The 26,071-nt window shown below is 39.1% G+C and overlaps 1 protein-coding gene across 1 annotated transcript; it reads right to left on the bottom strand.

Annotated features, from left to right (window-relative positions):
- Window positions 1–1,598: 1,598 nt before the first annotated feature.
- Window positions 1,599–25,289, bottom strand: ABCB10 (ATP binding cassette subfamily B member 10). Its single transcript, XM_036380937.1, has 13 exons — window positions 24,935–25,289; window positions 17,340–17,540; window positions 16,787–16,989; window positions 15,016–15,150; window positions 13,496–13,642; window positions 12,608–12,743; window positions 10,132–10,227; window positions 7,472–7,681; window positions 7,129–7,208; window positions 5,222–5,402; window positions 4,937–4,980; window positions 3,403–3,437; window positions 1,599–2,754 (listed from the first exon to the last, which is right to left on the bottom strand). The coding sequence occupies exons 1-13, from the start codon at window positions 25,287–25,289 to the stop codon at window positions 2,463–2,465; spliced, it is 2,115 nt and encodes a 704-aa protein (XP_036236830.1). The 3' UTR covers window positions 1,599–2,462.
- Between the last annotated feature and the right edge of the window lie 782 nt (window positions 25,290–26,071).

The raw sequence follows: 26,071 nt of genomic DNA, 5'->3' as shown, positions 1-26,071 counted from the left end.
GAAATTATGTACCACCCTCTTGGGGAAGAAGTTGAGTTGAATGTATATTATCAACAGAGCAAATCAGTTAAGATAACATTAACTAAAAAGAGAATATTAAAAAAAACTCATCACTTTTCAAACTGTGTTCTTTGATAACAGATTCAGGGCTGTTAGGCTTTCTATGTGGATTGTGGTCCCCTATGACTGAACCCAAATGCAGATGAGATAAACTTCAGATGGTTCATCTGGCAGGACCTGGCAGTGCTTTGTTTTTTTCATTCAAATAAGCTCCTTTGACTCTGATTTTATGCAAAAAGTGAAATACTAAAATTTAGTGGAGCATCACTATATTGCTACATTAATATAGTATCCTTCTATATAGCCTTCAGTATACATATGATGCTAAATCATCAGGTTACTGTCACTTCATCAAGAAAAACAAACTAAACCAAACCAGGAAATGCGCACACAAACAAGCAAATACAGAAAAATCTGGAATAAAATTCAAGATGACATCCACATTTCCCAACATTCATGATTGGTGACATTCAAATTATTTGAAAAACTGAAAGCTCTTCTTCACAGCTTGTTCCTAAAATATTTAAAACAATGCAGCATGAGCAGTTGTGTTTTGCTGATTGAACCCTATCTATACGCAGCTACACTTCCTCAGGGAATCAGTCGGCTTCCTTTGGCTGTCCCAGCCCTGTAAGAGCTCCATCTTCAGGAGAGAGATACAGTTCAACATTCAAATCTCATTTTCTACACAGAAATAGTTTGTACTGATACCAGTTAGAGACTTAACCAGTTCTTCACTGTCCCATAAATATCCCAAGGAGTTTTTTGAGTGGTTCGAACTCGAATAAAGTCTGCTACGCAATGTACCTGCTGTGACAAACATTTGCCTTTCAGTGGACTAGAGCTTTTGTGTAGCTTTTCCACTCTCTGTCAGCTGCAATAGCTGCCAGGAAAACTAATGAATAAAAGACATGAAACACTCATTCAGTTCAGCTGCAAGTAATTCCTGTAACCCGTGTAAATACAGGGATAAAGGGGCTCATTGGATCTCACATAAGGGGAAATTACATGAGTGAGGATTACAGATGCAAACCCTTCGCCATACATTAACTAATAGTCAACACTGAAGTTAAATATTGGGTCAGGACTATTTTTTGCCTATCTTTAGTACAACATATGCTTCTAGGAAAATTTTATCTGAAGATACAATCACATCTGGATGTAATTTTATTTTTATTCTCTAATATTTTCACTATATTCCACAAGGTGCCATTAATGACACTAACATCTTAAGCTTGCCCAGCACTAGGTATTTCAGCTATTGCCAATAAGGTCTTCCAGCACCAAGTTCTCCTAGCATGGATGAGTTTTAATGTGACCTGGGAAGTTTCTAGCTTTGTAAAATCTCCTTGTGGGGTTTTGCATCTTCAGAGATTCCGCTGAAAGAGGCTCTTCAATCAGAAATACGAGGCAAACTATTCACTGCCAAACATATTCCCCTGCAGTTATTCAAATTAATGTAATGCTGCTATTTTACTAGTTGTCCTTGAGAAGGTTGTTTACTGGTTGTTTCTAATAAAGTAGTTAGGCAAAACTCATGATTTCTATCACTGAACTTTTAATTAACAATACAAAACTTACATATGCCTTTTAAAAGGACAAAAACATATGTGGGAGGGCATGTTCTTTCAGATGTCATCTTAGAAAGGAAGTGAAACTAAAGAAATGGGAAAATAGAAAAGGGAAGAAAACACATGCAAATTTTAGATTTTCCTGTGTGACTCCATATAGTAATACACTTTCTTTGTCCTTTTGTAAAGTCAGTTTTTTTGTTTGGTTGCCTTTTTTTCCATTGAGTTGTTTGTTTTATTAAAGAACTTTCCTCCAACTTGTGCTTTCATACTCTCTAAAACGTGTTTTAATATGTAATTCTCCACAGGAACTGTAGATGGGGATCATAGTCAAGTTCAGAACACATAATCACATTTCAGAACAAAGAGCAGCTGGAAGCACAGTGCAGTGGAAGTCAGACAGAACTTTCAAAGTGTGTTAGTGTCATGCATTTTTGAATTCCAGCATTTTAAGACTACTGACAAGCACAAAACATGAAAGTTCCTTGGAAAGAGAGAGACAATGATATGAAAATGATAAGATTGTCATTTAATTACCTTTAAAATACTAAACTTACTCAAGAATGGAGCACATCTTCATACAGTGCATTACAGGAAACAAGATTCTAGAGAGCCTCAAAGTAACACAAGCAGAAAAGTCTATGCCCTGAAATTATCTCAGTGTGACAGATATTTTTAAAAGTTACAATAGTTATTAAAAAGCTTTCAATAAAAAGTTTAAACACATTTAGATTTCAAAAGAATATTTTTTACATTTTGGAAAAATATAACATTTACATAACTGAAACATAAGTTATAGTCTTTGAAGTTTGTAATTATTCATACATTGTCTCATACATTTTCTTTTAATATATCCTTTTCTCTGGATTGTAAATCCAGTGCAAAAGTATCATTATTCTGAAGAACAGCTTGTTTCTGCATTAGTTTCCTGAAAAGTCCATTTGGATTTGCAAGTAGTTCCTCATATTTCCCACATTCAAGAATTTTACCCTGGCCAAGGACTGCAACGAAATCAGCATTTTGAATAGTAGACAGACGATGAGCAATGATTAGGACTGTCCTCCCTTCCATCAGCCGGTCCAGAGCTTCTTGCACTAGATACTCATTTTCAGCATCCAAAGCACTAGTAACAAATGGGGTGGGGATGGGAGAGAGGAGGAGATTTGTTATTGTAAGGCAGGTTGGTTTTGTATGCATGAAGCTTATTTTGCCAAAACTGCAAACCCTCTCTATTTGTGGTGAAGATGAACCACTGGAACTGCAGGAAAGTTTAATGAACATGCTCAGTGCTCACTTCCAAGTTATAGGCATGACATATTCTCATATGCAAAAATAAGCATTGAGAAATAACACCAAAGTAAGTAGGTGGAAAAAAAATCATTTACACTGCACAATAATCCTATTTATTTTACACAAGGATCTAAGTTTAAACTAAAGATCCAAAGAAGCCTTAAGCAGATGTTTCAAAATCATGTTACATATTATGGATGTAACTCCATGAAAAATCACAATGTACCAGCTATCCTTTCTGCTTTGCATAAACACCTTTTATTATAGGTTTCCTAAATAAGTCACACATTCTAGAAGGCACATTCTTTTTTGTGACAAGAGAGCAATAAGGGGCTAGATAATGTATAACGAGAAGAGAAGAGAAGAGAAGAGAAGAGAAGAGAAGAGAAGAGAAGAGAAGAGAAGAGAAGAGAAGAGAAGGAACAATTCCCAAATCTGAGTTTTACAGGTACATAATTCCTAAGTTTCTTTTTCTTCTTACCTTGTTGCTTCATCTAACAGAAGAATTTTAGGATTCTGAAAAAGAAAGTAAAATTGGTTATAATTACAATTAAACAAGATCTGAATATTTATGTCAATAGAGAAGAGGATTCATATAGCTTAAAACTCCAAGTAAGAGTACCTACTTCATCAAAAGTATCATTCAAAGCATTACTTCTAAGAAATCTAAATGCTAAGAGGACAAAACAGAATCAACACTACTCCATTTTCCAAATTTTCCAAACTAAAACATCAGAATACTATTCCTGGACAACCATTTGAAAGATACAAACTAAAGAGGGGAGATGATTTTTAAGGCATTCTTGGCAGCACTGTGGTCAAAAGTTCTACATTCTTATGTGGCTCTTTCACAGAGGCTCAGCTACCCTCTGCTTGCAGTCAGTCTGCTATATAAAACTGTCTTAGTAACTGAAAGTAACAAAGCCCTACCAACAAGCAGTATTTCACTCACAGGTAAAACACACAGTACTTAAGAACTAGCATTTAAGAACTTCTCTCAGTTAGATTATTAAAAAAATAAAATTGCCAGCACTCAAATCCCTTAGAAGAATTCACTACTGAATTACAGAAAATAACCAAACTTCCTTGATAAAGTTGTGAGTGAAAGCTTTACTCTTTATCTAGGACAGACAGGACTTCACTGCACCCTCAAATTTCCCAGTATATCAACTACTCATTTATTTTTTATAACCTTTTTACTTCCACAACATTAGGTCTTTAATCCCATGAACCATATAAAATGCATAGCTTGAAATACAATCAGCTTTTCAGCATTAGTGGTAAAAGAGAACAGGTGTAATGAAATTCCTATTAATCTAGAAGAACTGGGCATGCCAGGATGCTACAGACACCTGTGTGGCTTAACATGAATGTAAACTGTGTTCAGCAAGGATCAAAACTTCCAGCTGAGCATCAGCACCAAACTGCCTCCTTGCAAGGCCCCGTGGCTGTCCCTGAACCAAACTGTCTGTTGTTCTGATCCTCAGAAGCCCCCTCAAATTTGTGCAGCACAGAGCCTGCCCTGAAGCTAGACCCACACCAATCTTCAAAGAAAAACATGACACTACATTGTGCCTGAAATATCACCTTGGTCCAAATCCAGGACACCTCCCCTCAAAGCTAAGACAAGGCATCTGAAGTCCTAGTGAACTGCTACCCAGAAAAAATAACCCATGAATGATAGAGATCTGAACAAGACATGTCATATATGTGTTTAATAGCATCACATTCTTAAAGTCTTCCTTCATCCTTGACCTCATCTTATGGAAATGGGCCATTTTACAATGATTTAACATCAGTCTTGGCAAGAACTATCAAAAAACATGGCTAAAATATAGGGAGAAGCACTGACATTAAATAAGTTGTCATTAAGTCACTCAGCCCTTCATTAACATAAAAGATACAGTTTTCGCTTTTCAAAATATCTTCCTACCTCTCCCATTGAAATACCTCCTCCTTTTTAATCCCTCCTGCTTCCCCCCAAGAAGTAATTAAATAGTTGGGTGCTGGCTTACTTTGAGCAGAGCTCGAGCAATTGCAATTCGTTGCTTCTGTCCACCTGAGAAAAAATAATCAGTAAACTGAAACAGGAAAACAGATGTCAGGTAATTTTAACTGAATGTCTGGGCTGAGCAAAATTAGGTCCATGTAATTTAGTGGAGAATGGAGGTAAGGGGTGGATTCCCTTAATACTTATGGTAGGCTACAGCTTGGAGAAAAAAGTGGTAACAAAAAATGATGGAATTTTTACATCACTCAATAGCATAAAGATTTTAAAAATAAGCAAGATAAAGACATACCTGAAAGCAAAATTCCTTTTTCTCCAACTACAGTGTCAAACCCTTTTGGAAAATCTCTGATAAAACTAGCAGCATTAGCTATTTCAGCAACTTTCTGAATCTCCTCTGCAGTCACAGTAGAAGGATCCTCTGCACCATAGGCAATATTTTCAGCAATAGAACAGGAGAAGAGAATTGGTTCCTGACAAATGCAAACACATAACTGATATGGTAGATCTGTAATTGCGTGCATGTGTTATCTAGTATGTCAGATAACATAAATCCCACTTACAAGACCCCACCTACAATATCCATAAAAATAATACATAAGCTAGAGTTAATTGAATAAAAGACTAATAAAAAACCTCCTCCCCTAACACCAATGTGGACAGTGAAAACCAATTAAAAATTAAGTTGCTTTTTTAACTGACAAAACATAACTCTCAATTCCTAATATTTTAGGAAGAGTTTAAGAAGAGCTATACATTCAAACATCAAAAGCCCTTCCTTTGTATTTTGCCTCATACAATCACAATGGAAGGGATGGAGCACCCATCCTGTGAGGGAAGGCTGAGAGAGATGGGGCTGTTCAGCCTGGAGAAGAAAAGGCTCCAGAGGGACCTGATGGTTGTGTTACAGGACTTAAAGTGGGGGCTCTAAGATGGAAACACTTTTTAGCAGGGCCTGTTGTCATGGGACAAGGGGTGATGGTTTTCAGCTAAAGAAGAATTGGTTTAGATTAGATACAAGGAAGACTTTTTTACAATGCAGGTGGTGAAACAATGGAAGAGGTTTCCCAGAGAGGTGGTGGATGCCCCATCCTCAGAAACATTCTAAGTCAGGCTCATTCAAGCATGGGGCTCTGACCAACCACATCTAGTTGTCTCCTCAATGCAGGGGGATTGGATTAGATGAGATTTAAAGGTACCTTCCAACCCAAATTATTCTGTGATTTGCAACAATGATGATTCTTTTCTCAATCTCTACACAGATTTTATGGCATTATGTGCATTTAATTTGTACTCAAGCTTGCAACAGAGAACTGTGAGATAGGACAAGTGATGTACAATGGGAAAATGTCTGAAACAAGGTAAGTGAGCTCTGTCTAAAAAGTACAGTCATCTTATTTCAATACCAGTATTGACCTCCTACTGGTAATTTAAATGGAATAGATTCTTTCAAAAAGAAAAATGCTAATATGCCAATAAGAAAATAATTTTTGCAGAAAAGCTTTTGGTGGCATTATTACATAAAGAAGTTGTTTTGAAATGCAACAAATACCCAGTTACTCTTATGCTTTTAACCAGAACATCAGCCTAACAGTTAATTGCATTGTGAAGTATCTGGGGAGACGAGAGAATGAACATTTTAATTGATTAAATAGCTTATTTTTAAGATGCCATTGACTTTCAGAGTCTGGAGGTTGCTAAGAAGGTGGCACTATAAAATAAGTGCGTGCTACCTGTACTGTATTTTCATGCTTTCCTAATGGAGATTATGGTTTCCTGGAAACTACTCAGAGCACAGAAGGTCAGTTTTTTAAATGGTTGTGTAAAATATGATTGTATGACTTTTATGAATACAAAAGGTAATTAAGTGTTAAGATTTTTGTTACTTTCTTCAACAAATTGCAGCATTAGGTTGGTCATACCTACACAATTTACAGCAATTTACCTTCCAGTCTCCACCTGCACACTTTTCATCTAAACTAACATTTTGGATCTCTGTGATTATGTAAAACCAGACTATAGAATACTGGAACTAGCTCTAAATACTTATTTTTAGAACAAAGCATGTGCAACAGCAGTTATGGTGAGATGGAGGGATTTCACTGAGAAGCAAGATATTGGCTTTTTTAAAAAGAAAAAGTGAGGAAAAGCTAGTTGATCACAAAATTTCATCCACTTGGATTTTTTTTTCTTGCTTACCTGACTTACTGTTCCAATCTTTGTCCTGAACCACAGTGGATTTAACTGACGGATATCAAAGCCATCAACGGTGATAGTACCTTAAGTTAGGAAACAGTGAAGTCAAGTGTGTTTGACACGTACTGAAAGAGTCTGAAGGAACAGCTGAGAATGACAACCCCTGGGGAATCACACACTCTACTGGTGGATCAGAAATGCAAAGCTATGCAGGCACCACCACAAGGTAACAATACACCCCAGAAGGAGACATGGACCTCAAGCACAAGAACTCAAACTGTTTATAAGGCTTATCTGAGATGCAAAGCATTAATTATTGAAAATGAGAGCAATACACAAACCATACCTGAGATAGGATCATACAGCCGCAGCAGAAGGGATACAATCGTTGATTTCCCTGTACCACTTGGGCCAACGAGAGCCATAACAGAGCCAGCTGGAATGGAAAGGCTGAAATCTTTGAAAATTGATACTTCTGGACGTGTTGGATATGAAAATTCAACATTCTTGAATTCCAAAGCACCTCTGAATACGTCTTTGCCTAATGTGATTCCCTCTATAAAACAAAGAATAAAATACAGAAATGTGAATAGAAACAAAAATTAGCTCACCCCTCCTAGAACTTGCTTTACAGACACTCAATAGAAGTATCTATCTCCACATTCAATCTATGGATAACTGCAAGCCACAATTCAGGACCACAGTGGTTATATTTCAGCCATGAGTGAATCAGTGTGGTATACCAATCATTCCTAAATGCAATTTCAGGTTGCTCACCAGCACAGAACCTGTAGGCTACCTACAGCAAGAGGGAGAATTTGCATCTTGCTAATACCTAACCAATAACAACAAGCACTTCTCATAGAATTATCTGAATTAGTGAACATACTGTAAACAATTAAAGCTTTGTCAATTAGGAGCAATGAAATAAAAAGGCATTGGTGAAGGCCAAAGTCCCGTTGCCACAGAACACAAAAAGATAAACATTGCAAATCATTTATTGCCCTTTCACCGAGCCACAGAAGTCACCTGAAGCACCCTCCTCTGAACAAGAAGAGTTCCTGTCACTGGAATAAAGCTGCTGCTAGGTTTGTTGCACTAACAGACAGTTTTTACTTTTATTTTCTCCTTTCAGTGGAAAGCATGTTTAATAAATTCAAATACCAATCAGAGGCCTAACTCTTGGGCAACAGTTCACTGAAATTAAAATTTCACTTTGTGAAATTTTCCATCAAACAAAACCACCATGAATTAACAACTACCAAAGTTAAATAAAACCAGCTTCTTTCTGGAACACAGTATTTGACTTAAACAAGTATCTTAATATCATTACTAGAAAAAGCTGATAAACAGTTAAGACAAAGACATTTTTTCAAGCCCTGTTAAAACCCAGCGGCACATATCCACACAAAGCAAATTAACTAGACAGTGGGGCTGCATTCTCAAAAGATGAAGTTCCCACCAACTTTGTAAAAACTGGCATGACTAGAGCAATACCCGAGTCATGTTTGTTTGTGCTGGAGAAGCACAGCTCAAACCCTTAATTCTTTTCAGATGCAGCACACAAGTAATTCCCAACCAGCCATAGCATAGGGTAGCACATGCCAATGTTTGGTTAAATGGTAACTGTGGATAGGAAACAAAAACACCCATCAGTAGCAATCAAGATTTCACTAGTTCTGCTCTTTCTTTCCAGGTTTCTATTTCTTCTCCAGGCTTTCAGTTTAATCATAGTAGCCTTGGAATGGAAAAAGCAAGAGCATACAATTCCAGATTACTTCTTTGACTTTAACCAATGGACATACACACTGTAATGTTTCCACAATAGCCTGTAAACCTCCTTTTCAGAAAAGAAATGTGTTTGCTAAATCCTGTGTTAGCAGCATAATCCTTATTATTACCACGGCAGCAAGTAATCACTTAAGTCTCAGTTGCAATTATTGCACAGTCTATCCATGGCCTGAAACACTGAATCTACTGCAATGCAGGTAGTCTGCTACCACAAGTCCTTCCTCTATATATCATTGTAAAAATATCTGAAAGCTATGTACCTGTCTCTTGTTTGGATTGTAGACACAAGAAAAAAGACACTATTATTTTTTCCCAAGATATCTGCTGTCACCAGCAACACCCCGAGTTCTGCAAAAATAAAATCTTGCCCCCTCAAATAAAGAAGAAATGTGGGTAGTATTACTGCAAGGAGAAATGTGCAAATCACTCCAAAAGCAACACCTGCTGTAGTTGCACATCCATACTATTCCAAGAAGCAGAACTCCCCTTATCAGCTGTACCCTTTACTTCCTTTTATTCTCCAGTCATGCTTCAGTCCCTGATTCCTATGGCAGAACAACCCAAAAACTCAGTTTAGTATGGTTGTTGAAAGGCCTCAAATTGTGTGTTTGCAAGTTACGATTCATATTAACATGTCTTACTATGGGCTGATTTTCACTGGATCAGTATGAAATGTTTAGGCTTGCAATACTCTTAATGAAAACCACCTGGTTTTGAAAGCTTCTCTGATCATTTCTGAGCCATTAGAGATGAGCATGGTAAACTGTTCAGTGGAAATATGAGATACAGCCATCTCAAAGAGCTCCTCCCTCCTCTCCTTTTTCTTCTTTCCACTCTTTTCACTCTAAAGCTGAATCAAGAGGAAGTAGTGATGACATGAACAAGAAATTCCAAAAAGCTAGAAATGACCATGTCCTCAGTCACATAAATTAGAAAGTAATGTGATTCAAAATCATATTCTGAATTAAATAAATAAAAATAATTAAACCAAAAGTAATTAATTAAATAAGCTTTTGGCTCTAAAATTTTTTATTAAAGAATTTTTTCATCATCTGTTTCATACTTAGGTAAAATCAGAAGGATTATGACTATATTTAGTTTCTTTGAAAATTATCTAAGTCAGTACTACCTTTAAGTGTTACACACACCTTTCTAAAGTATTGCTGACCTATAAGACAAAATCAACCTTTAAACAGTAACAAACCAAGAACCTACCATTAAATGGAAGTTGGGGCTTCCTTTCAATAAGTTCCCAAAGACGTCCACCAGCACCTAGTCCTTTCATAAGCTCAGAATAAAAGGAACTTAGACCTAAAAAAAAAGCAGAACAGTATTATGCATCCGTATGCAATGGAAGACATAGAAGAGATAAAATTAGCATTATACTTTTCAGCAGCAGCATTGAGGGATCAGATGTGTAGAGAATCTTTTATTCCAACAAACTGTTAAAAGTGTTAAATCTTATCTAGTCTCATTTGAGAGCTGCCAATAACCATTATTCACCATTCTTCTTTATATCTGTAAAACAAATCACTCTGAAGAAAAGAAAATGTTAATACACTCCAGCTTATGTGTATACACTACAGCCTTTTCCATTCACCTGTCAGGAAGAACAGCATCCAACTTTAGGAAAATGGCTTTGCATTCAACCAGCTATATTCCCAGATCATTCAGTAGAACAGAGCATTCTGAATGCTCTTCTTTGTCAGATAGGTTTACACTAATACAGGGGAGCCTAGCTGAGTCAGCCACAGCAGAGAGGGGGCACAAAACCCAGGGCTGAAGTGATGCTTGAGAAGGTGTGTGGAGAGTGGACAATGGAAAGAAATGTGTCTCCCATGCCAGAATACTTCAAACAGTACTGAAGAAAGCAAAAGCTAAGGATGGGGCCTGCACATAGTTCTGGGTCCCAGCTCTTAGCAGATGTGTGAATCATCTTGAAAGTAGCTTGGTTGAAGGGCTTTCCAGCTGACATAAACACAGAAACTAACACAGAACCAAAAATGGAGTAGTACATAAATATAAGATGTCCAGTTTCTTAAATTTTTGTGTGCCTTTAAAAAGAAAGACACCAATTTCATGATCTTTGAATTCCTGGAAAGTGCTTAAGAGTTATTTCAGGAGGGCAGAAAAACAAAGGTGCATATAAAAATATGTATATTTAAATATATATATAATGGATTTACTGGTTTACTTTTGCAGAGCAAGAAGCTCAGCTCAAGGCCACAAGTCTGTAAGTGTAGGCAGGGTGTTTCATCATGCTGCTGCTGAGGACAATCTGAAAGTTTGCAACTCTAGAGCCATGGTGAGAAGCTGTCTGCTTGGAAAAAAGAGCCAAAGAATCACATCCTAGAGCATGGCATGGCAGGGGAAGGCATAAGCCTCACAGAGCAACTTTGAACTCAAACACTGAGGTTTGCAAATCCACAACCACTCATAAATAAATCATTATATAATATGGACAGCAAACACAAATTAGAAAACATTTCTGTTTTTCATAACCCATGTTCTGTGTTTGGAAGAAAACACAGCAAACTTACAACAAAGAGGGGCAAAGTCACAGATTATGCAGTGAACTTCACAGCTGTTGCATCGACTCCTATATGTATTGATGACATATACAGAGCAGACTTAGCCCTTGGAAGATTTTTATGCCTTGTAGGCATCTGGGAAGGCAGGCTTCTTGTGGCAAGACACCTCTGCTTTAGAGTCCCCATGAGAATGAGCTCTGTGCAGAACTACATTCTACAATAATCTAACCTAGAATTTAAAAATATGTTTTTATAGCAAATGAAAGTTAATTCAATGATATTTTTAGCAGTGCTTCTAATCTTCATTTATTTAATATTAGCTTGCCCCATGTTTTCAAAGTGTCAGGTATCTCTTCATTCACCAAACTTCAATGATTTAAGCAGAGAAGAAAGGAGGCTGGTAGTTGGAATTGGTGCCACTGGAATTTTGATATACAAAGAAGCAGGTTTGTTAAATTTTGCCCTCAAGCACTTCTTTGTGGTCCCCGTGATATCAGGCCTAGTCTTAAAAAAGAAAAAGCTGCATTGCCCTCCTAGTCTATCAGAATGAACAGGCTCATTTTAAAGAAGAATGCTTCCAGTAAAATGTAGAGCTTCTGAGCAACTTATCTTAATTTTTGCCTGTATGCAGCCATGAAGACAGCTCTGACAAAAAGATGAACAGCTTGTTGCTGGGCCAGTAGATTAGAGTGTGGGCTTCCGGGAGGAGTCAGTGAGTAAGGAAAACCAGAAAGTTAGCACTCAGTGCAGTATTCTGCTGGCACTTTGTTTACTCTTCCAGTTGAGGACACTCTATACTGAATTACAGCTAAATGTTACATGCCTTTCTAAATTGAGTATGCTTAACATAGACCCAAATATTTTATTGCTTTACACAATACAGCAAGTATCTTAATTTAGATCTTAAGAAAATTAAAGTAATATATACTGTCACATGCACACATTGAAAAAAAATGACCTTACTTCTGGGGAAAAAGAAGGCTTATATTAAGTTACAGATTATTATTTTCATTAACTCTTCAGAAAAAAAAATAATTTCTTGAGAAGTTCATTTGGAAGACTTTTTAAGAAAGTCAGATTTTTAAAGAGCTTCTTCCTTCCCACCCCTATAATGACTGTAATGCTTTGAAGTGAAGAAAATGTAATTTCCCATTCCATACCTCCAATGCTTATGCCAACCCAGAAAGCATACATTAGGAAAGAGGAGAGTTCACCAACTGTCATGTAGGCACTGCCCATTAGTAATCCTCCTTTGTATAACACTGAGAGGACAATTAAGTTTCCAGAAAGGCCAGTCTAAGGAAAAAGGAAAAGGCAGATTTTGTCACATACATCTTAAATTTCATCTTCTAAAATGTTGTTTCAGAACTTTCCTTGTAATGAAAAGAACTCTCACACTATAGGTATTTAGACTTTTGGAGGACTGAGGTAAATTCAACAATTCTAATGTAAAGCCAGCCAACAGCCAGCCAGACATCCATGGCACTGTGCTATCCAACAAGTGTTCAAAAAGCAAGCAGCTCTTTTTTGGCTTTTTTTTTCCCCATGGTGGAAAGGAACACTAAACATTATTCTCAACCATCATTACCAAGGAAGAATTGATAGTCTGCAGTTATGTTCCAGTTTTAGAATTCAATTAGACAAACAGTTATGGAAAAATCCAAGCCTTCCTCCCCTACCTGTGCACTCCCCACCTTCCTATGATTGATGTTCCTCTCACTGGGGAGCCAAACCTCTAAATGCTAAGGGTAGGGGAAGGTCTCCACTGGTTTCATTCCTTGAATAGAAGGTGTGGCCTCAGATAAGTAGTCCCCTGCTAAAGGGGTGTGGTGCAGAAATTGAGGCTTATAGTGACTTTATCATACTGTTTTATCTTGAGATGCAGTTTCACAGCAATTTAGGCTTATTTAAGTCCAGTCTTCCCACAGTTTTATACGTTCAATTTATTCTCAATCATTTACTTGCAGATTTTTAAGTATCATAGGGAGTTTTAAAATAATTGACACTTTGCATAACATGGTTGGCTTACTTTCATTAAATATACTTACTGCTCCAAAGAAGCCTGCCCGAGCTAGTGCCTCTTTTCTAGCCAGCTGTAGCACATAATCAACTTTATTTGTATACTTCTCCATTTCAGCCATTTCTTGCCCAAAAGCTCGAACTGTTCTGATGTTTCCAATACGCTCTTCAGCTAACTGCATTGAAGCAAAGCACAAAACAGATTCACAGAGACACACAATTTGAAATGCTCACATTACAGATCACCTGAAAGTTAAACCAATATCACTTCACTAATCTACGTATCTTTGGATAGCACTGGAAAATTACTCATGCCTTCCTCTCCCCACCCCAAACCCCATTTTTTAAATTCTATTAAGTTAAAAGCAAACTGCATGCCCAGGCAGTTTTAAAAAAAACCCTCAAGATTGTCTTAAGTGCTAGCAGAGACAGAAAAATATAGAAGTAGGGTTAAAAAATTTGGTGTGAACAACACCCATAGGGAAGTTACTATTCACAATATGTAATAAAAATGTGGGAAGGGAAAAAATAAAGATTATCTGTTCCATACCAAGTCATGAAAAAAGCCTGCAGTTATTTCCTAAAACAATTCCACTCATTTGATCAAAGTAATGCTGGGAATTAATTTAGCCCAACTGTGAATGTCTCATTTCAACTTAGTATTTTAACTTCTAAACAGCAAAGTATTAATTCTAAAATACCTCAATTGTAACCAATTACACTAAGTTGTTAATGGACATTGTGATGGTCTTAGAAAAAACAAGTTCCCCTTTTGTAAGTAAAAGTATAATACAAAAAAATAATTCTCCTTCTTTCATCTCCATTCAACCTGAAAATTTGAATGGAACACAACAATTGCTTGTTCATTTGAAGTCCCACACCTGGTTTACAAAGGCACAACCTTCCCACCAACACAGTCTGAAGAAGACAAACAGAAGAGGGCTAATCTTCCTTTCACGCAGTTCTACAAAGGACATCCCAAGTTTATGACAGCTGGCAACTGTGACTATTTTAACTACAGCTTTCCTAATTATATTTCCATGCTTTATAATAATGTTTCCCCATGCTAAGCCTTTGAGGAAAATGTTTAAGAAATAGGCCCCATAAACATTTAAGAGCTGACAGTAAGATCAAGCATCAGGGATGCACTTCAGAGATGGACTTGCTAGCAAAGGAAGCATTCATCTAGTATGCTCCAGATAGCTTCAAGCTCAAAACCATAATCCAAGTGGTTTCCAAACCCAGGTACCAGCTTTTTTTTTTTTTTTTTTTTTTTTTTGCTCTCACAAAGCTAAAGCCTAAGCTTCTTGTAATTTCTTACATTTCCAAATCCTCAAGGCCTAGTATCTCTGTGTTATATTGCTACAAAGGAAGCATGATTGTTTTTGAGATCTGTGAATAAGTGTTACTGACATTTACCTGTCATACTACTCAGGTGCTAAACTACAGTGTCAGAACTAACAGTACAACTGTCTTCAGAAGATCTGTAACTTTTGAGATATTAACTTAAATACATTAGAGCAACTTTAAAGTTAACTGGAAAGGTTACCTGTGTTGCTTCTGCAAGAGAATCTTGAGTAACTTTAGTAAGCTTTCGCAAGTATCTGCCATAAATCACAGCCAGGACAGCCAAGGGTGGCACAATGCTCAGAACAAATGCAGCAAGGCTAGGGGAAATAAAAAACTAGAAGAAAAAGGTATTGTCAGAGTTTAGCATTCAGATTAAAAATAATCCCTGGAGTACTGAAGTGCAATTTCGCTTGCTACATTTCTAAAACTAGTAGGGATTTAGTGCTGCCATGCTTTCATTTATCATGTTTTAATTTTTTTCCAGGCAAAATATCCATTCTTTCACAGCATTTGGGAAGTTAGAACAAAGGACTATAGACAAAGCCATCTGGATTTAATTTCTAGCTTTCTCACTGGTTCTCTGTGTGGTCTTAGTCAAGCACCTTAACCTGCCACTAAACAGGCCAACAGGAAATCTCTTGGGGATGCTGAAAGACATAAGCTATTACACAGTTTCTAAAGTGCTTTCACAACTATTAAATAGATGGTGTAATACAGAAGCTCTGAGTAGAGAAATATCATACAGTACTTCTGGGTAACTGAGGAACAAACAGATAGAGTCACCATTACTCCCTAGCACCCACAAATGGGTGGAACAGGGTATTTAATTTATTGCTGCAAAACTTATCACTTGTAATGATCATTGCTTCTAATGAACCTAAAGAGGTTCTCTTCATAAGATTTACTGACTTTAGATCTAATGTGTTTTAATTTCAGCTTGCTTTCTCTACTGAAAACAAAAATCTCCAGAAAGATTCAAAATCAACATAATTGATAGGCTTTATAATTATTTAATAATAATATCTTCTTCCATTCCTTGGCAAACTTATACAGTACTCCTCTTACAACCATGTAATGGCAGTATTTTGGAGCAGGATGTGTTATATAAAGTTATCTCATTTTATCTATGGTAAGATAAAGCCATAGAGTCCCTTTGTAAGACAGCACAGAAAGCCATTCTTATCAGCAATTCTTATCAGTGACTAAATATTAAAGCTTTGAAGTTTCATAGTGGAAACTCTTATCAGTTTCTAATAATGACAATATTGGATGCTTATTTTTATGAGGAGACTATTTGCTGTCTGTTTTTAACTCCACACAGACAGCAGAAATTACCACACCAATGCATAAGCTTAAAAAAAATTAAGGCCACAAAAAAAAACCCCTCAAGAGAAGTCAGATGTTCATGTAATCCAACTGACCACCAAGGAATACTGACTGATGCCCTGCCCTGTTAATGGAAGCCTCCATTAACAAGGCTCCTACATAAACATATTCTTTACTGACAGACTCAAGCAGAAAGACTCATACTTGTAAAAATCCTTGGCATTAATTAGATATGCAGTGCTGCTTTTGCTTAACCAGAATCAACCAACTTAAATGATTTCCTATCAGGCCCATTACACCATATTTTACCTGCAACCATGGGAATGTTATCACTGATTTTAGTATCTTCAGTAAGAATGGAATTCAGCAATTTGCCTACTACATTTCGCTTGATAACTTTGGGTAGAAACAGTAGCTAATATCAATCCATCATCCTCCAAATTTTGCTTCTGAGTAAACATCAAGTGGCTGGCTACAGGCACATCACCTTCTGCAATAATCTCTGCATCTGTTGTAGATAACCAGTGAAATACACTCATACCCAAGAGCACACAATTGTTACTGGTCTGACTCACACTCACCTAATAGAACAGAAACAAATGTGAAACTACACCTAGTGTCAAGCAAGTAAGAGACCACCATACCATCATTCCAACCCCCACAGACGCTTGTGCTCCTGCCCTGAGCCCATCAGAAAGGTTTTCAGTCACTGAGCGGCCCAAAAGGGCTGTATCTGAAGATAAGCGGTTTATCAGCTCTCCTGTTCTGGTCTTGTCAAAGAAAGCCGTTTCTTGCTTCACAATAGAGGAGAACATGGTTGCTCTCAAACGTTTCACAATTCTTTGTCCTGTCAAAAGCATAAGTCAGTCAAGCATGACACAAGAGACTTTACATAGACACCAACAATATAAAAATCACAGGACTGCACAGCACGGAACAAGGCACGTTGCAGGGAGTAGAGTCTGGTAAGATGTGTTAGATGAGATCTTTAAGATCTCACCTAACAGCAAATAAAAATGAGCAATCATTCCAGCATACTTATCTTTGCACTATTAGTTTACCTTTGCTCTGGTTAAAAAAAGGTACTGATTCCAAAATCATCTCTTGGCCATGGCCAAAAATTTGTTTAAGATCATTAGATACCCTGACTGCAAGAAACAAGATGACTCTCAGTACCACTTTTGCTTCTGTTTTTACCTGCAGTCTGCATGAGGTAGACACGTGTAGCATTAGCAGCAGCACCACATAAAAAGATTCCACTCAGCAAGGCACACAGGCTGGTCAGGCTGTCAGTGAAATTCTCACTGGGATTTGTATAAATAATGTCGATAACTTTCCCCATAAAGAAAGGAGCTGACATGGTAATGACACTGGAAACTGCCAGAAAGCCAACAGCAGCTGCAAATCAACAAGAAAAAGGAAAGTTATTCTGAACTTACAAGATCGTTAATAGTACAAATGAAATGATTTTTCACTTGAAATTTCTATTAAGCTTGCAAGTGCCAATTGAAATAATCAGCAGTCTTTGACACCCAGTGAAAGGGGTATTTTAAGCCACTGTATAAATCAACTTAGGCAAGGCATATTTTAAGACTCTGAAAAGCCTCTGTATACAATCACAGTCCTGGAATCGCTTTTCTTGTCTAATCTTCAACAGAACCATCCAAAAAGGTTAACTTTTCACAGGTGTCACCCTTAGAGAACATTGACAGTTACCTAATTCTTACACACAATCCTTCAACTCCTGTTTGGTTTGGGTTTTATTATTCATGCTTGTCACTGATGGAAGCTTCCAGTTGTCTGTTTTTGAGGTAGCAATGGACTGAAGTAAAGATCTGATCTGAGAACTATGCAATTTTATTGGGGAAAAAAAAACCCAAACAAAGCAGAAACCAAAATAACCCCCAAATTTGATTTCTTCTTAACTGAGAAATTTTAGAATTTATTTTAATTTTAAATTTTATAAACAGTCATTTAGTTTTACTCTTTACTATTGTTGGTCTAAAAGAAAAATAGTGTAAGTCTTAATTAGAAGTACATTTGCTGATGAGCAGAGCTCTTGAATCCCAGGTGCAGGATCAGCCATGGAACAGCCTGTATAGCTTTTTGAAGGCGTATCACAAAGTATGAAAATTACACTGGACCACAACTTAGCCTGTTGAACTTAAATCTGCAAAGAAATTTCTTGAGCCAAGAACAAAGTTTAATTTTAAAAAGTCAAGCCAAGCTTGGAAGACTGAGAGCTAGAAAAAACCACATCTTAATTGAAAACTGAACAAACTTGATATGAAAACCACAACAAACAATGACATTTATATAGCATCATTTTCCAAGAACCAACCACACACTTACAGCAACCATTCATAGGATTGCTGCAAAACTACTAGCAAATAATGTCTCTGAAGACAAAAAAACATACTGTGCTGAAAAAGTCCTGAAGTTTAGATCCATTCTACTGAGCTCTTGTATCACTTCTGTGATGAAGACAGCAGCCAGCCTCCCTATTGCACACTGCTGTAAGCAGTATTTCTAACACCTGACAGGTGGTTTGATGCCTCTTAACACCTTCACACACATGGAAAGCTTTGTTTCAGTTTGTTCTTGAGGTGTAAATACAATCGTGTACTTATAAGGAAGAATTCAGTGTACAAAAAATGCATAGCTGAAGCCTGTCCCTCTTAGCCAAGATTTATTTGTAATCTTTCCCTTGTGTTACAGTCCAGCAAGTGTGTGAAAGATACAGGATTTGGATCTTTAATTTGAAGCTATAGAAACTATAAGAAACCAGAGGAAAAAGTGAAAAACTTTCTGGTGCAAAATTATTGATCTATGCCATAGGCACATCTCATAAGGATATTACTTATTAGCTAAAAATGAATGACTTTATTAACAGCCTGGCAGCACTGGTGATTCAAGCTGTGAAGCAGCAGGGAAAAATCCAATAAAACCCAGGTTATTTCCTGTCAGGAAAAGCTGGTTGGTCTCCAAGGCAGCTGGAGATGGACAAAAGCATTGATTATAAGCACAGTACTGCATGCCAGCTCAGTCTCCATGAGTCCAGACAATTTCTCAGTTATGGATGGAACAGTACATATGAACTGCAGATATAAATATTCACAGAAGGAAGAGGACTGTACAGCTAAACTCCTAATATGTTTCTGTCTAGTGGCTTGAATTTATCTTCAGTTCTTCTTCATTCAAACTAGCACAGGTTTCACTGTAATTACTTCCAACAGCCTTAACTGTTGAATGAAAAGCAAATACTACTATCTAAAGCAAACTGAAAACTATTGACCTAAGCAACATACATGTCTTCATTAATTTAATCACAAATCACATGTACATTAAGGTTCCCTAACTGAAACTCTCACATTGATTATGCCAGCAGACCAAGTATAAAATAGCACAGTTGCCAAGTGGCTGCTCTTTTTTGTTTCTTTTGAAATGTTGACTAGTTGAAAAAATAGGAACCAGCGAACACTCATTGCATAGCCTCCTTCAAAGGAGCTGTCATGGTGATAACTGACTAAAGGGAGGAGTTCAATGTGCTCAGCAACCAGATATGAAGACAAGAAAGTGACACTGAAGGTTGCTGCTGATAGAAAAAAAGGTCAGAGTAAACTCTATAGTATTAGTTTCACATGGCTTATTCTGTTACGCAGAAAATGACATCAAACAAAGACCCACAACACACCCTTCTATTTTTTAAAGTAATTTTTTGGTAGGCTCTGACATGACAGTAAAGAAAATGTGAGGCAGATCAGTGGAACTTATAAAACCAGGACTTCAAAGTGGCAACAGGAGCAATGACAAAGAAAGCTGGCTGCAGCAGCAGCTGAGCAACCCTCTTGGAAACATTAGGCAAACATTTTGCTTGTCTACTTGCACAGAAATCCAGATTACTGCACAAAGTGATGCCTTTATCACTACTAAGATCAACACACTCTCTGTTAAGGCCAACATGGCTTACTTCTTGACAGCAAACCTGCAACTTCCTAAGAGGATGAGGTTGCCAACTGATAAGCCACAATATTTATAAGCAATAACTAGGCAGAGCTATCAGAAACCTCTCTTCAGAACCTAGACTGACTCCAAAGAATCATAAAGTAATTTTCTACACACAAAAACAACACCAAGACAGTGAATGTTTCTAATTTTGCTAGTTTTTACCAGAGCACCCTTCTCACCCACTATAGTATCTGGAAGTGTATAAAGAGAAAATACTTGCAAGCCTGTTTGCTGAGGGGCTGTTTTGAAGACAAATACATAAGGATTTTACCACAGATGAATTAAGATCATCCAAGCCATTCAGGGATGAAAGACAGAAAAATGACGTATTGATGAGATCTGGCAGGGCATAGTAACCCAGCAACAGGTCACAGGAGTTAGATTTTACTATTCCATAAACTATGAGTATTACTTCCTGAAATCTTTTAGCTACTGTACTGGTTTCATTTAAATATGGAGGGCTGGTGGGTCAGAAAAAAGCTTTGGATTTGTGAGGAATATCTTTCTACCAGTAACAATGAATGTCTATCCTTTATCAGTTATCTGTGCAGTTTTATTAATATGTGGGGAATTTTTAAGCTGAACACTGACTGGCCTTCCACAAGGGCATTTGGAGTGTTGAATAAAACCTACCACATTATAATGTGCATTCAGGACAATTGGGCTCTTCAATTGCTCTTTTACAGGAGAAAGGTGCACTGGTAAATTTTATATTTGTTGGTCAAATAAAGTTAATTTCCTTTTGGTGGATCCTGAACCACAATATTTTTGGGTATCAACCCTGCAAAGGTATCAACCCTGCAAAGAGTCAGCTCTGCAAATACTTACTACAAGATAAAAATCTTCCAGAGTACATTGTGGGCATTTAATGATGTTCTGTATTCTAGGTTAGGTATGAGTGGTGTGTTTTTCTTTCTGTTAAAGTAAATTCACACATGACATCTGCACTGCATCTATTATTATGCATTAACTTTTTAGAACCATACTCCTTACATTGTTAAGAACAACGGTGTTACTGTGCTCAGAAAAAAAAATACAGTTTGCAAAATGCTAGAAAGTAACAGTATAACTCTAGGTTTAGAGGAGATAGTATGGCTTCTTTTTTTTATCATGCATTTATTTAACAGTAAAGCATTTAACTTGTTCACATTTATCCTCTATAGAAGACAGTCTTTATGTCAAACCAACCTAGCTATTACTCCTTCTATATCCACAGTTCACACAGATAATGCAGCAACAAAATTCCCAAGGAAATTAAAGTCTAAGCACCAAACTGATCACAGTGATAAGCAGCTACTGTTTCTGCAATATCTTAAGTAGCTTTGCTAACGTTCACCCCCAGTTTAAAATAAACAACCAATTACACAGAAAAACAAACTTTCTGTGATAAAGCTGCAAGGCTGCTTGGACCTTTTGTGAATTTCATACCAAACATTGACAAAATCAGAAGAAAAACTAGGGGGAGAAGCAACAAAAAGCACCTAGCCTATATTTTATTGGTGCACTGCACATAAGAAAACACTCAGCAAGTTACCTCTACATATATATATACATATAGGAATCACGATTTTAAAACCACAAGAATTGCCTTCCAAAAAAATCAAAGTGCATCACCTGGTGTAATTTTAAAGTAAAATAAAATCTGATTATGAATAAAGCAGTGCTCTCCCAACTTAACTGAAATTTTAATCTGTAGGAAAGCAGCTATTACAAACTTGCCAAAAATTACCAAATAAAATATCTGAGATAATAATGCCTTCTTTAGAGGCATTTCTTGAATGCCTCTAAAGAAGACCTGTGTACAAAACAAGCCTTCTTACTCAGTGCACATAAAGTTTGATAGAGAGAAAGCGCACACTTTGCTATGGGATTAAAAATCTCAGAGTTCCTTGTGCTTACTTTACAATTCAATACAACTATTGTTTCCTTCGAGTGTGGTTTGGATGAAGTGCAAGAAGACAGATTCTCACGGGGAGAAACAAGGAGGCGGGAAGATATAAAAGGGATCATTTTGAAAAAGCATTTTTGTGGTCTCACACACACACAGCAGGATTCAATAATTCAAACAATGGCCCTGTCCTCTTCCCCAGGAACTGAATTTAACCGAAGATGCAGGTTTACCTTACCTGACTACACCAGATCGGCCAAGGAATTCCTACAACTACTTCTCTCCTTTGGTAAACCTGGGAGGTATTACGGGATTTACAAACTCCTAATCACTACACAAAACTGTGGTCACTAACAGAGTGAATTCCCACCATAGTATATGGGCTTCTTTTTACCACTTTAATTGCAAACAACAAAATTTAACACACGTGTCCCATTTAAAATACATTCATAGCTCTACCGCACTGTAGAAGTAACTGGACATGGAACATATTACAACGATACTTTTTTTTGGGCATTATGACATTTGATACATTTATTTTCATTCCTAGGAGCCTCCAGAGGGTCAGAAGCTCCTGCTGCAAGAGGTGCTGTGTGCCAGTGCATGGGAAGTCTGGGCCAGAGCACACCACTTCTTCCTGAGCCATTGGACAGGGAAGAGGCCCTGCACAGAGCAACATGGGACCTTCTCCTCTGCTGCCAATCACAAGGGGAGCAGGTCACCTTCACCTCTGGACCTGCACCTCATCAGCTGACACCACTTCCCCAGCGCACCAAGATGGGTGAAGCTAGGCTTGCTCAACTTCCTCATAAATCATCCTCTGCTCCCAGTCTCTTCCACTGTCCTCACGGCAACCACCTCACCTTCTGTGACTGTGAATTTCAACTCACAACTGCAAGGAGCAGGCAGAGTATCACGACTCCTGCCATGTGGGGTGCCAGGAAAGGCACACGGCACTCCACACTGGTACTGCTAAACCCCCCTAGGTTACCAGCCACCCCTTCTATACAATACAGAAAACCTGGAAGAACTCGGCCTTCCTGCAGAACTGAACAGCACCTGTAGAGATCTCAACACCTCTGAAGAGATCTCACAGCATTTGCTTAACAGTTATATGGACTTGAAGAGGAAATCAAATGTTTTACCCTTGGTTCATTGCTTCATATAGTGAAACTGTTAACCTTCCTTTTTTGAATGGAGCAAACCCAGACATACTAGGTTTTTAAGGACTTGTTTCTCTGTACAGAGCTGCAACAGGAACAAAATGCAACTATTTTAACCTAGTTTAGATACAATGGGTACCTGCAATTGCCCTACAACCACCTACAATGCATTTTACCCATATTTGTTATCCCTGCACTCTATAATGACCAAAAGCATTTTCCCTGTTAGCTTTTCCATCTCCCCACCTAATTACAACTTAACTACAAATTTTCCCTTAGCCAGGGTGTCAGTAAAGAATGCTACATAAATTCACTCCTCTCCCAGAATGAAGACCAACCAAACACTGAAAAGCAGTTATTACATTTCCATATTTTTTCCATTGTCATGACTTGATATGATCAAGTTGTTGTGTTAGGGTTTTTTTAAACTTTAATTCAGCCCATTTTGTTATCTTAAAAGACAAAACTGCATGTAGCTGGCTTTTAGCAACTGTGATAGCTGATTACTTAGATAAAACCATCAGCAGACTGCACAGACTAAGGATACTTTTCTCTATTTCAAAACATAATTACAAACAAGCATACCGTAACCCTGCTTGTGATAAACAAGCTGGCAGTGAGTACCCAGTAGAGTGAACTAAATTAAATTTTCAGTTATAGAGAAGCCTAGGGTCCTAAAAGCCAGCCTTAAAATAACTGATTTATTTACTTGATTAAATTTAAATGGGAAAACCACAGTCTTTTAAAACTTCATTGTAAAACCAGCAGGCAGCCCAAAATCTATAAACATTCATTTGGATCCAAATTATGTTGGCTATATAGCACCAACATGTAATGAAACTCTGTAAATATCCAGTGTGAATAAAATTTTGTGCAAAGTATTTTTTATTCCACAAACTACCTCTTTCTATGTCTAACTACCTGACCTCTCCTCTCAAACACCATTTACTCAGTCCATGGGAGCTACCTATATTTTTACAGAGGACTACAGGCCTCTCACTCATGAGACAGTGCACATGCTGTCTGCCAACAGAGATACCTTAAAAAACCCAAAGCACTTAATAATTTGACATTGTTTTCTTACCAACAGCTATTATCATATTAACCCATGAGAAGAAATGTCAAGAAAAGTTCGTTTATACTATGTTGAAAATATCAGTGTTAAGGGTGTAATTTATACAGCCACTGTGTTTTGGTTTCACTGCACAGGCACTAGACATCTTACGAAAACATCAAAACACCTTACAGAAGTTTTAAGCAAAAATTTCTTGAGGGAGAGAATTCCAATTCATTTTTAAAATTAAACTCATCAGGTTCCCTTTTTTACTTAATTTCATGTAGCCTTGGGCCCAATTTATTGCAGGTAGATTGTAAAGCCAGTGCTGAACATGCACAGAGGCATTAAACAAACGGAACCGAGTTCTGTTAACTTCCAAAACTTTTGCCTTCCCTTCAAAAACCAACATATTAAGAGATGGCAAAGTGAGAAGAGGGGAGAGAATGTATGTTTTTAGCTTTTCACACGTATTGAAGGCTCGCTCCGAGACTCCGCGCTGTGCTGGGATGCTGCCAGCAGGGCCGGTTCTCCAGGGAAGCACGACCTTCTCCTTCGCCCCGGCGGCGTCCGCTCCGGGGGCGCATCCCGGCCGCGCACCCCGGCCCCGGCAGCCCCTCCGGGCGGGGCGCCCGCCGCCCCCTCCCGCTCGGGCAAAGCCCCGGGGCGGCCCCGGTACCTGTCAGTCTCCGGCGCTCGGGGTGCGCCAGGGCCAGCAGCCTGCGAGCCTCGAAGCGGGTCGGAGCGCCCGCAGCCCCCCGCGGCGGCTCTGCGCCCGCCGCGCTGCTCAGGAAGCGCGGGGCGCCGCCCGCCGCCGCCGCCGCCGCGGGGAGGAGGAGGCGGCGGCGGTAGGACGGGGATCTCGGCGGCAGCAGCAGCGGCGGCGGCGGCGCGGGGTGCGCCCCGCACCTGCCGGGCGGGCGCGGCGGGGCGCGGAGCCCGGCGGCCGCGGCGGCCGCCCGAGCCCAGGGGGGCGGCGCCGCCCGGCGCAGCAGCGGCAGCAGCCAGGGCAGGCGCGGCGCGTAGCCCGCCATGCGGCCGGCGCGGCACCCGAGCTGCTGCTGCGGTCGCAGGTCCCCGCCGCGCGGGTCTGCGGCGGGAGGAGGAGGAGGAGGCGCCTCCGAGCCGCCGCCGCCGCCGCCCATGGGCCGGCGGCCGGGAACCCGCGGCCGCGCGGGCCCGGCCCGGCCTGCGGCGCGCTGATAAGGCTGCGGCTGGCGGCCTCCTCCCGGCCGTCCCGGCCAGCGCCCTCTGCCGCCGCCCGGCCCGGGAAGCGACGGGAGCGGGCCCGGGCCTGCCGAAATGGCGCCCGAGAAGACAGGGGGGGACCTCGCTAGTGCGTATAAATATCTCAAAGGCAGGTGCCAAGAGGATGGTGCCAGACTTTTTTCAGTGGTGCCCTGTGAGACAGCGATGAGCAGTGTCTGTAAGTGAAAGCATGAGAAGTTCTGTCTCAGTGTGAGGAAGAACTTTACGTTGAGGGTAGCAGAGCACTGGAATAGACTGCCCGAGGAGGTCGTGGATTTTTTTTGCTGTTTGGAGACATTAAAAACCCACCTAGACATGTTCTTGTGTCACCTGCTCGAGGTGACCCTGCCTTGCCATGGGGTTGGACTCGAAAATCTCCAGCGGTCCCTTCTAACCCTAACAAGTCTATGATTGTTTGAGCCTGCTCTGCCCTGCCCAGTGATGGCAGAGACCCACCTGAGAGGGAAGGGAAGCTGAGGCAGCCGATCCCAGGAGAAGAAAGCAGGGACTTGGCCCCCTCCCTTGTTTCTCCCTTCCAGGCCTGCATGGGTTGCAGTATCTCCAGCCA

The sequence above is a fragment of the Molothrus ater genome, chromosome 3 (genome assembly GCF_012460135.2).
Source record: "Molothrus ater isolate BHLD 08-10-18 breed brown headed cowbird chromosome 3, BPBGC_Mater_1.1, whole genome shotgun sequence".
Classification (NCBI taxonomy): domain Eukaryota; kingdom Metazoa; phylum Chordata; class Aves; order Passeriformes; family Icteridae; genus Molothrus; species Molothrus ater.
This window is presented reverse-complemented; position numbering and strand designations above follow the sequence as displayed.